This window comes from Phaethon aethereus, assembly GCF_964289735.1.
Source record: "Phaethon aethereus genome assembly, chromosome: 1".
Lineage (NCBI taxonomy): Eukaryota > Metazoa > Chordata > Aves > Phaethontiformes > Phaethontidae > Phaethon > Phaethon aethereus.
In genome coordinates, this window is record NC_138575.1 from 77,168,212 (window position 1) to 77,183,587 (window position 15,376).

General features: G+C 46.6%; 1 protein-coding gene across 1 annotated transcript; it reads right to left on the reverse strand.

The window, feature by feature from the left end:
- Window positions 1-3,752: 3,752 nt before the first annotated feature.
- LOC309416785 (lactosylceramide 4-alpha-galactosyltransferase-like) lies at window positions 3,753-4,910 on the reverse strand (the record flags this gene model as incomplete). Its single annotated transcript, XM_082014149.1, has 1 exon — window positions 3,753-4,910. The coding sequence occupies exon 1, from the start codon at window positions 4,893-4,895 to the stop codon at window positions 3,753-3,755; it is 1,143 nt and encodes a 380-aa protein (XP_081870275.1). The 5' UTR covers window positions 4,896-4,910.
- Window positions 4,911-15,376: the final 10,466 nt, after the last annotated feature.

Here is a 15,376-nt window from a genome sequence, read left to right on the forward strand (position 1 = left end):
CCTCAGCGCCTCTCCAAGAAAAGACAACTCTGGAGGGCAGGTAGCACGTCCTCACCCCCCTCATCAGCACCTCAACTGTCCCCCACTGCCATCTCCCACCCCACTCCCCACTTCCTCCTTGCTCACCTCCTCTCCATGACAGCCCTGGCCAGCCATGGCCCTCCCATGGCCCTGCCATGGCCTTGCAGACTGCAGGAGCCCATCAGCCCACAGGTGAGACCACTCTGCCCTTTTCCTGCTTCCTCTGGTTGCAGCCACCATGCCGGTGCTGACTTACCTACCTCATCCTTCCCATCGTGCCCAGACACCGTCGTGCCATGGGGGTCACCAAAAGACCGCAGGCAGCTGTGCCAGAGGCAAGGAGATGGAAACCCAAGTTTGGGCTTTTTATTCTTAGGTGCTTTCTACAAGCAGCACCAGTCTGAGGCCCTCAGGTCTCCTTCTCCTCCTCAGAAAAACCTTTCAACTTGCTCCCATGGCTTCCTACACCCCTGTGGCTTCTACATCTCCCTCCCCTTTTAGCCCTGGTTCCCTATACAGCTGAGCTGGTGCAGGTTTGCTGACCAGAAGCAGAAGAGCTGTCTTCTTTTTTTCCCCCTCTTGTAAAAAGAATCACCAATTGCACAGCTGGACACTGCAATCTAACAGCAAGCTCACGTAGAGGTTATACTTGGATTCTTTTACAGCCTGAGAAGAAATTTCCTTCCATTGTGTTTTTCTGTAGATGAAAAATCAACATAAAGAATAAAGATAGTGGAGGTTTTATTCTGCTGCATACTAATACCACCAACTGGTTGCACAGCTTGTTAAGGAGTAGCATGGGCAGTGAGCTGCTGAACACAGGAAAGAAAGAAGCAGATGGAAGCAGCACCTAGTGGGATGGCTTCATGTCTAGTACAGGGAGAGGACCTGGGTGATGCAGCTGTGCTGTGAACTTAATTAAGAAACTCACCTGGCTAGAATCATTAACCTAGCCAAAATATGTTATGTTCATGTGCTTCTGATCAGAATCTTAATCAAGAAATATTTCCACTGATTATGTTCTCCAGAATTTTGTCAATTGTACAATAAAACACAAAAAGATTCCTGAGACGGGCTATTTTTGGTACAATAAAGAGTGGTTGTTAAAAGAAGGAAAAAAAAAACCACATTGAGAAAGCCACCAGCTTGTTATGCCTACATTCACCACTGAGACACATCCATGTGCTGATGTTAGTCCTACTGGGTTAGCAATACACGAGCTCCCTTTGGGACCACAGTTGCCCACATGTAGCTTGGTAAGTGCGGTGGGATTTCTATGTAGTGAAGAAACAGCAAGTACAGAGTAATGGCAGAAAAAAAGAAATTCAGCCATAAATCGAGGTATCATACCATTAGTGACTGATCATTTTTCCATCTTAGAACCATGGCAAGTTACTTTATAAAGATGTCAGTATTTCACTATGGTACTACTGGTATCCAGTCTGAAATGAGAGTTACAAGAAATGCATGACAAGCTGCACATTTGAGCATCCTGCATCTTTGCTCAACCTGGTCTTTCCCAGACTAACCCCAGCATTTGATGGAAATACTCCTTATGAAGAACCCTTCCATATCAAGCAAATACAGAATGTTAAGAAAAGGTGTCCAACCATGCTCCTGACAAAGATGACAGGACCATTTCTCAGAATTCACATACAAGTACCTACCGGAGTGAGTGATTTGGTCATAAAATGTATGATTCTTAGATGCAAGGAAAATACGGTTGGTGTAAGTTAAATTTGAGTTGCATTACTGTGGGTTGCTTATTATTTTACCTGTGTAACAGTAAGAGGCAAATAAACCACAAGGAAATACCCACTAATCACTGAGAGCCTACTAACTCTTTTACCACCAGTGCTATCTTAAATATGTTACTCAGGTGTTGCAGTTTAGACAAATTTAGACAAAGACACTTGTACTTCCAAGTAGTGACTGAGCAAGAGAGTATTGTTCTCAATACCTGTCACATTTCCCCACGCTGGTAAAAGAACTTCTTTTGGCTATTTCTGTTCCCAAAGAGGACCAGAAAAGTCAGCATATCACTGTGGAATGTAAAGCAGTAGACAAGATCATTTGAAATAAAGTACCTTTGGACAACAAGAAAAACTTCACACAGAGCCAAGCAGGTGTATTGGATTTGCATGGCAAGGTTTTGGTAGTGGGGGGCTGCAGAAGTGGCTTCTGTGAGAAGCTGCTGGAAGCTTCCCCTATGTCTGACAGAGCCAGTGCCAGCCGGCTCCAAGACAGACCCACCGCTGGCCAAGGCCCATCAGTGACGGTGCCTCTGGGAGAACAGAGTTAAGACGAGGGAAAAAAACCCTGCATGACTGCAGTCAGAAGAGAGGAGTGAGAATGTGTGAAAGAAACAACTTCACAATCACGGCCAGTGCAGAAGGAGGGGCAGGAGGGTCTCCAGGCACCGGAACAGAGATTCCCCTGCAGCCTGTGGTGAAGACCAAGGTGAGGCCGGCTGTGCCCCTGCAGCCCGTGGAGCTCCACGGTGGAGCAGATCTCCACCTGCAGCCCATGAAGGACCCCACGCCGGAGCAGGTAGATGCTCAAAGGAGGCTGTGACCCCGTGGGAAGCTCACACTGGAGCAGGCTCCTGGCAGGACCTGTGGACCTGTGGAGAGAAGTGCCCACACCTGCCAGCAGGTTTGCTGGCAGGATTTGTGACCCCTTGGGGGACACACGCTGGAGCAGCCAGTTCCTGAAGAACTGCAGGCTGTGGGAAAGACTCACACTGGAGAAGTTCATGGAGGACTGTCTCCCATGGGAGGAACCCCATGCTGGAACAGGGGAAGAGTGTGAGGAGTCCTCCCCCTGAGGAGGAAGGAGTGGCAGAAAACAATGTGGGATGAACTGACCGCAACTGCCATTTCCCAGTCCCCCTGCAGCACTGGAGAGGAGGAGGTAGAGAAAATTGGGCGTAAAGTTAAGCTTAGGATGAAGGGAGGGGTCGGGGGAAGGTGTTTTAAGATTTGGGTTTATTTCACATTACCCTACTCTGATTAGGGTGGGAATAAATTAAAATGATCTCCCCAAGTTGAGTCTGGTTTGCCTGTGACGGTAACTGGTGAGTGATCTCTCCCTGTCCTTATCTTGACCCACAAGCCTTTTGTTATAGTTTCTCTCCCCTGTCCAGCTGAGGAGGGGAGTGATAGAGTGGTTTGGTGGGCATCTGGCATCCAGTCAGGGTCAACTCACCACAGGAGTGATTTAAAATGTTTTCCGTTTCTTAAAGCAATTTTCATATACTCCCAGTCTCTCCCAATAACCACCTGTAAGAATCTTTAGTACCCGGGGAATGTGGTCCTAAGCTCCTCTAAACTGTGCCCTGTAGCACTGTCTGGCATTTATTTACATACATAGAAACATTACAGAGAGCAAGCCAAGGGTTCCTACAGCTAGGGAAACTACACACGAGGCTTTTCAGGCCTGATACAATTGAGAGAACAACGATAGAGGAGCAACTGATAGGCACCGATGAACAAGTTCACCCTTCCCTGCAGCATCAAGGGCCAATGAAGGACAAGAAGAGAGTCCCACCTCACTTTCTGGTGTATAGTTGAAGCACGTAGGTTCTGAGACAGATATCGGAAATGGTACGAAATCACTGAGCTGTCACACAGAATACCTGCTCCGTGGGCTAGAAATCAACTCTGTGGCAGGTGAAAGGCACTCAGTTTCCTTCAGGTTGGGGAACCTGCCTGCTGCCAAGGGCCCACAGGTCACACTGCAGGCCTTGACAGCTCTCCAGAGTCCTTCTTCATCTTTGCATATGTGGCAGGGCAGAACCGAGAATACAGCTGAGCCAGCAAAGCCTGGGACGTGATCTCTAGCCTCGTCCCGTGGCTCAGTTTGTTCCATACGTGCACCGCGTAGGTGTTCTTAAGGAGCTTGTGGAGCTCTGAGGAGTCGATTACTTCAAATAACTTCTTCCAGTCCTCCCAGCGGATAGGATAAAAGGCTTCTGGGGAAAGAGCACTCACACCTTTGCAGCTCATGCTGTTCTGGATATTACCGATGGAGCACCACCTCTTGAAGACACGTGTTAAGAGTCCTGGGCCCTGGTGTGCCCAGATCCAGCCATTGTAGTTATCCACAAAGTCCTTCATGCAAAGCTCCATGAACTCATGCTTGGGTTTAAAGGACAGAAAGGCCCCGTTCAGTACATCCTGAGACTGCATACCGAGGGCATTGGTGAGGTTCTTCAAGTTCCTGAGCACAATGAAGTCTGTGTCCAGGTAGATGCCACCAAATTTCCACATGATGGCAATTCTGCAGGCATCAGACAGGACGGGTAAGAAATAAGGCTCCTTCTGGTGCTCAGACTGCAAGTACCACTTTGCCAGGGGCGTCCCTGAGAAAAGCCCTGGCAAGTCCAGGGGCCAGATTTCCACATTGGGGAAGCAGCTCAGCAACGAGAAGCCCCAGTGGCTGGGTAATGAAGCATTCCTGTTTGTCAAACCTTTCATGAGCACCGTGACCCTTGTCCCAGGGTGCGTCCTGGCTGCTGACTCCACAGAGCACGTGAACAGGTAACTTGGGTTAGTTCGCTCTGAGGTCTCCACAAAAAACACGTCCCCTGGTGGAGGAGGGGGCCCACGTGCAATGGTGCCAGGAAGGTAAGGTAAAAACTGGTCACACCTGCTTTGTGTAGGCAAGCTGTAGAGCTGGTCTTCAGCATCATCCCCAGTTCTCCAGGAAAACATGACAGAGACAGAGAACAGAAATGAAATGATGAGGAGAAAGAGAGCCCCAGTGGGGGCGCTGTGGCTCAGCAGCACCGTGGTCAGTTTTAGCAGGCAGCTGGGCGTCTTGGGCAGTCTTGCTCCCATCAGAGCCTGCTCTCCCAAGATAACCATTCTCATCTGAAGGGTAGAAAAGAAAAAAAAGACATTGATGGGCAAGGCAGCAGACCATGAGCCTCAGGACAGCGCTACAGCAGAGCAGAACTCTCCTTCCTTTACCTCAGGGTAGCATGCTTCAATTTTGCCTTTTGGCCATTTCTGGAACAGTCTCCTGGCTTCTCTGTATTGTCACAGGGCATTCAGGTCAATGCACAACTGAGGGGAAAGCAGTGGGGAGGACTGTGGCATTTCTCCTGCCTCCCTTTGCTCCAAATCCAAATCCCCATGCTCCAAACCAAAGAGCTTCAGGAAACAGCAAAAGCTTTAATCTCTAACCAGACAGTGAACAGGACAGAGAACTCAGCTGCACAATGCCATTTGTCATTCATCCCTGTTTACTGCAACTGGGTCACATCCTAAACTGTCCATGTGGCCAGAAAATGTCTCGTCAGCCACACTGGGAGGTTTCCAAATGCAACAGCATGGAGCCACCGCTCTGCACTGGGCACTGGGGCTTTGGGGACAGAGGAGAGGCAGCCGATACACAAATCATCAGCTCTGGATCCCCAGAACATTTTCTTCTCCTGCAGAGAAATGCCAGCATGTACTGTGGGTGTTAGATGCAGCAAGAAAAAACCAAACCACTCTGCTTTTTACATACCTATTTTCCCCTTCCTCCACAGCACAGCCTGTTGAATCTTGTAAATCATTTTTAGATTGGTAAACTGTAGAAGAGAGGGTCCTTTCTTCCATGTAGCAGACACAAGAAATCTGGTGCTCTAACTTCCTCTGAAACTGCAAGTCCCATCGCACAGAAGCTGCAAATACTACTCACCTGTCCCCGCTTTCAAGACACCACAGAAGTCACTGATCAGCTGGACAAGCTTTTCAAGAGGTTACTGTCTCTGAGAGCACCAGTAACTCTATGGTCTGGCACTTCCTTTTTGTGAATAGAAAAAGTGAAAGTTGGAGTCTGAACACATGAAGATAACATGCAAATCAGGGAGGATGTGACATCATATGTTCAGCTAATACAGTGGCGGAAAGAAGGGTCACGCAGCTGCACTGTGAAGAACCCACCTAATTAGGAAAGAATCAGAAAAAACAAAACAAAACAAAAAAAGGAAAAGGAACACCCATATTGCTACATTTTAAACTTTATATTGTAGCAGGAAACGGTTTTGCTGTTTTCTACTCGTTTGCTAAGAATTCCCAGTGCTCACGCTGCTTGGGTGGCTGCCACAAGAACTGAGCTGAGTTTCACAGAGCTGCCTCCTCCCACCCCAAGACTTCACTTCTGAATGCTCCTTTGAACACATGCTCTTTTGACCAAATAATTTACTCATCCACTTGGGAATACTCCCTCTTATGCTGGATACTTCATTGAATGACTTTGCCAAATTCAGGTGTCCCTCATTTTATGATGGAGTTCCCCCTTGTCCCTGCACTCCATGGCGGCTGACCTTCCCTTACAGAAGGCACGTTGGCGCATTCATAAATACCACCTTTATCCATACAGCCACTAAGTTTAGCGTTCAGTGCAGTTTCTACTCAGTTGCATGCAACAAATGTCAGGCCTATTGCTCCGTAGCTTTCCAGACCCCTCCCCAAATCCTTCCAAGCACTGTAGCTATTTATCATCTCTGGGAGCTGCGTCACAGTTATCATTGTGCTGTACTTTCTAACACTGGCTTATGATATGATAAAATGGCTGGTCCTAAAAGTAATCTGGTATTGGTACTCAGCATTGCTGTCATCGCTGTAGTTTGGGAGCCATCTCTCTGAAACTATCATTAATTACACTTTTTCCCTTCTCTCCTCAGAGAGCAAATTTACAGGGGAGACACGTTTCTTCACCTTCCCCTTCTTCTCCAGGCTAGTTACTATAGCTCTTGAGAATTTTGGATATCCTTGGGATGTTCAAACCAGCATGTTCCTGTAGATCCTACTCCCAAATGTGCTTCAGGTCTTGCTTAAAGTTAAACAACTATTTAAAAATACCTGCCCATCTGCTACCTACTAGCACTGTAGCTATTCAAACCCCGGCAACAGGCTCTGCGGCTACTCCTATGCCCGCGACAGGCGCTGTGGCTACTCAAACCCTGGCAATGAACCAGAGAACCAGCACATGTCAGTATCAGTTGCCCTTATACACAAGAAGAAATGGATACGAAAGTCAGCTCATTTAGTAAAGGATGATGAAGCAGAGCCATCACAAGAACAGGAGGAGGAAGAGGCAAAACCAGAGATTACCACCTGATCCCTGTCCCTGAGCAAGCTGCGAGATATGTGAAAAGACTTCAGCCATTGTCCAGGTGAGCACATTGTCACCTGGCTGCTCTGATGCTGGGATAATGGGGCCAATAGGCTGGAATTAGAGGGTAGGGAAGTCAAGCAGCTGAGGTCCCTGTCTAGGGAAGGGGCCTTTGACAAAACAATTGGAAAAAAGACACAAGCCCTCAGCCTTTAGAGGTGACTCCTATCTGGCATGAAGGAAAGGTATCCCTTCAAAGATGTTATACACCACTCAGGCAAGTGGACCACCACGGAGACAGGTATCCAGTACCTGAGGGAATTAGCTGTGGTGGAGATTATTTATATGACCTGTCAACAGACATCCAGATGAAGTTCAGTGCACACAATCCATGTGGCAGAAGTTTGTACAAAGTGCACCATTGCTGTATGCCAGCTCATTGACAGTAATGACCTGGAAAGATGAAGAGGGACCAATGGTGGATGAATTGACTGGACAACTCCGGCAATACAAAGAAAATCTCTCCTCCTCCCTTCAGGCCAGGCTCTCAGCTGTGGAAAAACTATCAAAAAAATCTGAAAACCTGTTCAAAAAACTATTCTGGGAGTTCCAGCAAATCAAAGAGGGTAAGTCCTAGTCCTCACCTGTATGGAGATGTTAGGTGTGAGCATTCTTCTGCTCAAGAGAGAGGATATAGGGGATACACACCTCAAGCCACCCTGTGGTTTTATCTGCGTGACCACAGAGAAGATATGAGGAAGTGGGATGGGAAATCTACCTCAGCCCTAGAGGCCTGGGTATGTGAGTTGCAAGGAGAAATGATCACAAAAGGGGGTTCTTCCAGGAAAATTGCTGTTCCAGTATCCAGCGAGCAATTTCCCAGAGAAGAAGGGCTGGTCTGACTTGTAATCTTAATAAAGGGACTTCTGATTTGCATTCACAGGAAGTGAGTAACAGATACTATGACCAAGATTAGAGGGGCCCTGCCTCCAGCCAGGTGGAGGAAAGGGATAACCGAGTTTATTGGACTGGGTGGATTTGATGGCCTGGCATATCAGGCCTACAGGAGTATGGTCAGCAGTGGACACCGGTGCACAGTGTACCTAATGCCATCAAGCCATACAGGGGCAGAACCCATCTGTGTCTCTGGAGTGACAGGGGGATCCCAAAGCGACCAACAGCTGACTGTACTGGAGGCCAAAGTGAGCCTAACTGGGAATGAGTGGCAAAAGCACCTCACTGTCACTGGCCCAGAGACTCTGTGCATATTTAGCATAGACTACCTCAGCAGAGGGCACTTCAAGGACCCAAAAGGGTACCAGTGGTCTTTTGGTTTGGCTGCCTTGGAGACAGAGGACATTAAACAGCTGTCCACCTTGCCCTACCTCTCAGACGACCCTTCTGTTGTGGGGTTGCTGAGGTTCGAAGAAAAACAGGTGCCTATCACCACCACAACAATGCACTGGTGGCAACATCACACCAGTGGAGACTCTCTGATTCCCATCCATAGGCTGATTTACTGGTTGGAGAGCCAAGGAGTGATCAGTAAGACACACTCACTCTTCAACAGTCCCCTATGGCCAGTGTGAAAGTCTAATGGCGAGTGGAGACCAACAGTAGACTATCATGGCCTGAATGAAGTCATGCTACCACTGAGTGCTGCCGTGCCGGGATTTCTCAATCCCTTTGGTGGCAGAGCGCAGGCCACAATTTGCTTTCACTTGGAGGAGCATCTAGTACACTTGCGCCAGGGGTGAAAACACAGACCTACCATTTGCCAGGGATTGATCCAGACTGCCCTGGAACAGGGTGAAGCTCTGAAACACCTGCATTACATTGATGTCATCATTGTGTGGGGCAACACAGCAGAAGAAGTTTTTGAGAAAGGGAAGAAAGCAGTCCAAATCCTTCTGGAAGCCAGTTTTGCCATAAAACAAAGTAAGGGCAAGGGACATGCACAGGACATCCAGGTTTTAGGAACAAAATGGCAACATGGACGTTGTCAGATCCCAAGGGATATGATCAATAAAATAACTATATCGCCACCAACTAGCAAAAAGGAAACACAAGCTTTCTTAGGCATTGTGGGCTTTTGGAGAATGCATATTCCAAATTACAGTCTGATTGTAAGCCTTCTCTATCAAGTAACCTGGAAGAAGAATGATTTCAAATGGGGTCCTGAGCAACAACAAACCTTAGAACAAATTGAAGAGGAAATAGTTCATGCGGTAGCCCTTGGGCCAGTCCAGGCAGGACAAGGTGTTAAAAACGTGCTCTACACCACAGCCGGGGAGAATGGCCCTACCTGGAGCATCTGTCAGAAAGCACCAGGGGAGACACGGTGCTGACCTTTAGGGTTGTAGAGTCGGGGATCTGAGGCCCGCTGTACTCCAACTGAGAAACAGATGTTGGCAGCATATGAAGGGGTTTGAGCTGCTTCGGAAGTGGTTGGTACTGAAGCACAGCTCCTCCTGGCACCCCGACTGCCAGTGCTGGGCTGGATGTTCAAAGGGAGGGTCCCCTCTACACATCATGCAGTGTATGTAGAGTGGAGTAAGTGGGTCATACTGATCACACAGAGAGGGCTCAAATAGGAAACCCCAGTCACCCAGGAATTTTGGAAATGATCATGGACTGGCCAGAAGGCAAAGATTTCACCAGAGGAGGAGGTGACGCATGCTGAAGAGGTCCCACTGTATAATAAACTGCCAGAAAATGAGAAGCAACATGCCCTGTTCGCCGATGGGTCCTGTCACGTTGGCTGAAAGCACTGGAAGTGGAAGGCTGCTGTAGGTCATAGAAACTGCTGAATGAGATGGTGAACTGAGCCAACTTGCAGGCCACCCAGATAGCTTTAGACATTGCTGACCAAGGAAATTGGTGAGTGCTCTATCTCTGTACTGACTCATGGGTGGTGGCAAATGCCCTGTGGGGGTGGCTACAACAATGGAGGCAGAGCAACTGGCAACACAGAGGCAAACCCATCTGGGCTGCTGTGCTACGGCAAGACATTGCTGCCCAGCTAGAGAACCTGGATGTAAAAGTACGCCACGTAGATTCCCATGTACCCAAGAGTCAGGCCACTAAAGAACATAAAAACAACCAGCAGGTGGATCAGGCTGCTAAGATTGAAGTGGCTCAGGTGGATCTGGACAGGCAACGTAAGGGTGAATTATTTATAGCTCAGTGGGTCCATGACACCTCAGGCAAGAGATGCAACATACAAATGGGCTTGTGATCGAGGGGTGGACTTGACCATGGATGCTATTGCACAGGTTATCCATGGATGTGAAACATGAGCTACAAACAACCCAAGAGGTTAAAGCCCCTCTGGTACGAGAGACGATGGCTGAAATATAAATATGGGGAGGCTTGGCAGATTGACTATATCACACTCCCACAAACCTGACAAGACAAGCGCCATGTGCTCACAATGGTGGAAGAAACCACCGGACGGCTGGAAACATATCCCGTGCCCCATGCCACCACCCGGAACACTAACCTGGACCTTGAAAAAGAGGTCTTATGGTGACATGGCACCCCAGAAAGAATTCAGTCAGACAACGAGACTCATTTCCAAAACAACCTCATAGACACCTGGGCCAAAGAGCACGGCATTGGGTATATCACATCCCCTGTCATGCACCAGCCTCCAGGAAAATCAAATGATACAATGGACTGTTAAAGACTACACTGAGAGCAACGGCTGGTGGGATATTCAAACATTGGGATATGCATTTACCAAAAGTCACCTGGTTAGTCAACACTAGGAGATCTGCCAGTCGAGCTGGCCCTGCCCAGTCAAAAATTTATGTACTGTAGAAGGGAATAAAGTCCCCATACTGCACATAAAAAACATGCTGGAGGAGATGGTCTGGTTATTCCTGCCTAAGGCAAACACATCCTCAGGATTGTTTTTGTTCAAGGACCTGGGTGCACTTGGTGGGTAATGTGAAAGGATGGGGAATTCCAATGGGTACCTCAAGGGGATTTGATTTTGGGTGAGAATAGCCAGTAATTTGAGATGTATAATATTAATTGCTGTATAATACTGTACATCATCACTTCTATAGTTGCTATATGCCATATCAAAAGTATTACAGTCAGAATCTCCCAGATTAATGAATTATTAACTTTGATGAAACTGAGAAAAGTGCAGCGGTGATGGAACCAGAACTGGCTTCAGCATGCAACAATTGAACACCACACACCATCTCTCTTGCGCTGAAGGGCTATTATAATAGATGGAGCCCAAACTCAATATGAATATGATATATTAACTCAATAGATATCAATTCATATCAACTATCATATCAACTATATCAACTATCAACAAATAGATATCAACTTATATCAATTCATATGATATATGAACTCAATAGACATTTTAGGGGGATGGCCCATAGGCTAAGGATAATGATATCTCTGTGTGTATATATGAAAAGACAGAAAAAATGGCAGTGATTAATTGGAATGTATTGAAAAGTGGAGGACCTGGGCACAATGTAGAGGGTATACAATAAGAGGTGGATACCATCCTGGTTTAGGCTGTGATAGAGTTAATTTTCTTCCTAGTAGCTTATTTTGTATATTCTTTTATCACTATTATTATTTTCTCTTCCCTTGCTGTCCTATTGAACTGTCTTTATCTCAGCCCATGAATTTTACCTTTTTTTTTTATTCTCCTCCCCATTCCACCAGGGTGGCGGGGATGGAGGAGTGAGAGAGCAGCTGCATGGTACTTAGTTGCCAGCTGGGGCTAAACTATGACAATAGCCTAATGGTGTTTTCATATTTACCTTTCCAGACTTTATGCACCTGCCTAATTTTCTCCCTGGACATAGATTCCACTATGTGAAGAGTACTTTCTTACTCCTCGTACCTCTACCATGGCAGCTGCTATTTGGCTCCATCATTATATACAAATTTAAAGGTCAAGATCTCAGCCTGAGCTATAATGGCAGGGTGCAGCTGAAGCGACTTCCTGCTGTAGTTTTCTCTTCCAGACTACACCTATTCATCTGAGTTCCAGGCATGGTTGCAAACAAGGTACCAGAGAGACCACAAGCCAAGTGCACACAGGGAATGGTCACAAATACTTGAGAGAGAGATGAACCTCAGTTATGTAAGAAAGACCAGAGTGCTGGTGTTCACAAATAGCATATCCAAACAGAGGATGTGGAGAGCTTTGTTCTTCCTCTTCTCTCCTGCTGAGGACAAACCAGCCCTAGCCAGACCTCAGCTCCCAACCTACATATGGTTAAGGCAGGTAATTGCACTTTCCCTTAAGAAGCGCTCTTAACCTGCTTGGCACCATAGCCTTCTTGGACTACACATTTTGGGGGGAGGGAGCAGAAACGGGGAGGAGAACAACAGGGGAAAAAAGAGCCCTACAGAGCATTACTACTTACTACTTACAGATCCTAGATCCCGCCAACACAAGAGTTTCTGGCATAGGAGTGCTCTCAGCCAGCACAGAGAAAATAATCATAATTTAATTTCTTCCCAGGAGACCAGATCCAGGATTACTCTACTGATCCTTCCTTATTCCTCTTCTGTTGCACTGTCCAAGTCTGTATCTCCAACCCCCACCCCTGGTTTCTCTCCTTGATGTACAGTACACCTGTGTACCAGCTAACCTTCATGAGCTCAAGGACAAAGGAGGACAGGGCAAGAAATAGTTAGTGCCTTCTTACCACTTCCCATCATCCTTGACTGCATATCAGCAATGAAGAAAGCACAGGCAACTATTTACATCTCTGTTTCACTGGCTCTTGACTCAAGGAGTCACAATAAAACTCCTCTGCACAGCAAACCCCACCAGACCTTTGACAGTCTCTCAAAAAGCTCCCCTGGACTCCAGAGTCTTTAGATCAGTCTCCAAAATGCAGGTCAGAAAAATGAATGGCTGTGGCACAAGCTTTCCACTTATAGGTCTACAAGAGCACAGACACTGTCACTACTAAGGGAGGCTGTAGCCCATCACCCAGGGAAAAAGCAACACGATTTCTCATGGAGTCTCCTATTCCATAACATCCAGACCTTCAGTGTGAGACTAAAATGCCTTGCTTCAGATGGATTGCAGGTCATGAACAATGGGGTGATACCTGGTTGGATGAGGAATCAGTACCACACATTGTGCTTTCCTCTGTTCCCTCTGCTCAAGTCCCAAAGATGGCATGTAGTCATGGTCTGCAGAGCCTTCATTCCACGTGCACTTATGCTCAACTTGTCTCATGTTCATTCCACACTCCTAATTTTAGTGAGTCACTTCAGGATACAACTTTAAAATGCTTTTCTGCATAATAACTAACAGATTGCTCAGACCTACCACCAACGCCTCAGAGAATAAAATGGAACAACTTGGCAGAGAGAAGTAATAGTAAAAACTGTATTTATTTTTCTTTCACAAGACAAAGAGAAAAAGGCCAAAGACTGCTTTAATTTGATTCTCTCCTTATCAAACCTCAGAACTTTGACACTAAAGGGGAAAAAATAAAGTAAAATAGCAACAAACAACCCCACTCCACTTACCCAAAAAGGCACTTTCCTAGAATAACCAGTGGTACATCAAGCCAGATATTCATTGCACTGGGTCCCAAACACTCCCATAATCAGTTCACAGTATTGCCACAGCAGAGTCTGCTGTTATGCCTTTATGATCACCAACCACCATTTTACCATCTCTGGTAGGGGTTCTTAGCTCTATAAGATTTCTCTTGTTTAGCCCAAAGGGCCCAAAACAGAAGGAACCGGTAGAAAGAGAAACCATGCCTCACTGACCACACACTAGGCCAGGGCTGACAATTTTGTTGCTGATTCTAAAGAAAGCCATGAAAAAAACCCCACAGAGTAGTGACATTGAGAGTAGGGAGTGAAAACAGCATATATCATATACCAAAACAGCATTTATACCACTTAGTGTGTTGAAAAATGTTTATACAGTCAGGAAGATCTGCTGTTTGCCCACAAAATCTTTGTTCTTAAAGATGTTCAGTGTTGGGAAAGCTGCAGACATTCAAAATTCTGAATGCCTCCAGAATATACCATAAAACTGGACAGAACAAAGGGGCAGTACTACATACATACATGCATGTGGTGCCAGCCACTGGAGGGGTGTTTCCAGCACCTTCTTCATTCCAGCGTAGCTACTTGTGCACAGACCTCACACCCTGCCCAAGTCACAGGGAGGTAGCTTTCAATCAAAGCAGCACTGGCCTCTGATCAACACCAGACAGCTCAGAATTAAAAACAAAAAAAAGAAAGGAAAAAAAAAAGAAGAAAGAAAAAAAAAAAAAGATGCACACACTCCTTAAACTCCCATGGCCATGTTCCCTGAGGGACAGGGAACTGTTCTGTAAAAAGTGATGGGCAATTTTTATTGCCATTTTTATCATCAAAGAAGAGACAAATAAACCTGAGACAAAAAGGAAAATGTTGCATGCACAGTCTTTTACATTTTTGACCATTGTCTTGGCTAAACTGAGCAAACCTCATATTGCTTATTGTTGACCTGGGAAACAGAAGAGGCCTCAGACAACTGCAGATCTAGAAATCATTTGAGTCACACTCAGAGGACTTGCAGGAAGCACCATGTGAAAGAGCTGTCACTTTGGGGCCAGGTGACATTGAAAAATCTGACCGACTTGTCAGTCATCAAAGCGGCCATTGGACCACCCCACTACTGTTCCTAGGTGTAAGAAGAGGAGGCACACTGGAGGCAGAAAGATTTTACAGCACAATCATAATCTCTTAGTAGTGTAGGAAAGGGGATGGACAGTGCTCTGCTCATCTCCATTAATCCTACTGCAGTGCCAAGATCATGTGCCTCAGCAATCCCCTTTAGAGTGCGGTGCGGACCAGATGTAACAATGCTGATGGTCTCTACCTTATTCTTATTCTGCTCTTTCTCTATTATTTTCTGACAAGAACTGTAAGAGCATGAATATGCCCTTTTGGCCATCAAGGCAAGGGATGAGTTTTCTCCCACAGTTTGTCCAACAAACTTGCCTCTGTGGTGGGAACCCTCAAAGGCACAACAGCACCTTGTGAGAGATATGTTAACTTTCTCCACTGCAATTCATGAATATGCTTAGGCAGAAGAGTAAAACTTCCCACTGCTCTCCTCAAGACTTCCCAGGAGAGATTTGTACTCCTGGACAGTGAATTGCAGGAGTCCTCCAGGCTACTTGAAGAGGTCCACCATAAGTGACTCATAAGTGGACTTGAATTTAGACAGTACAGGTTC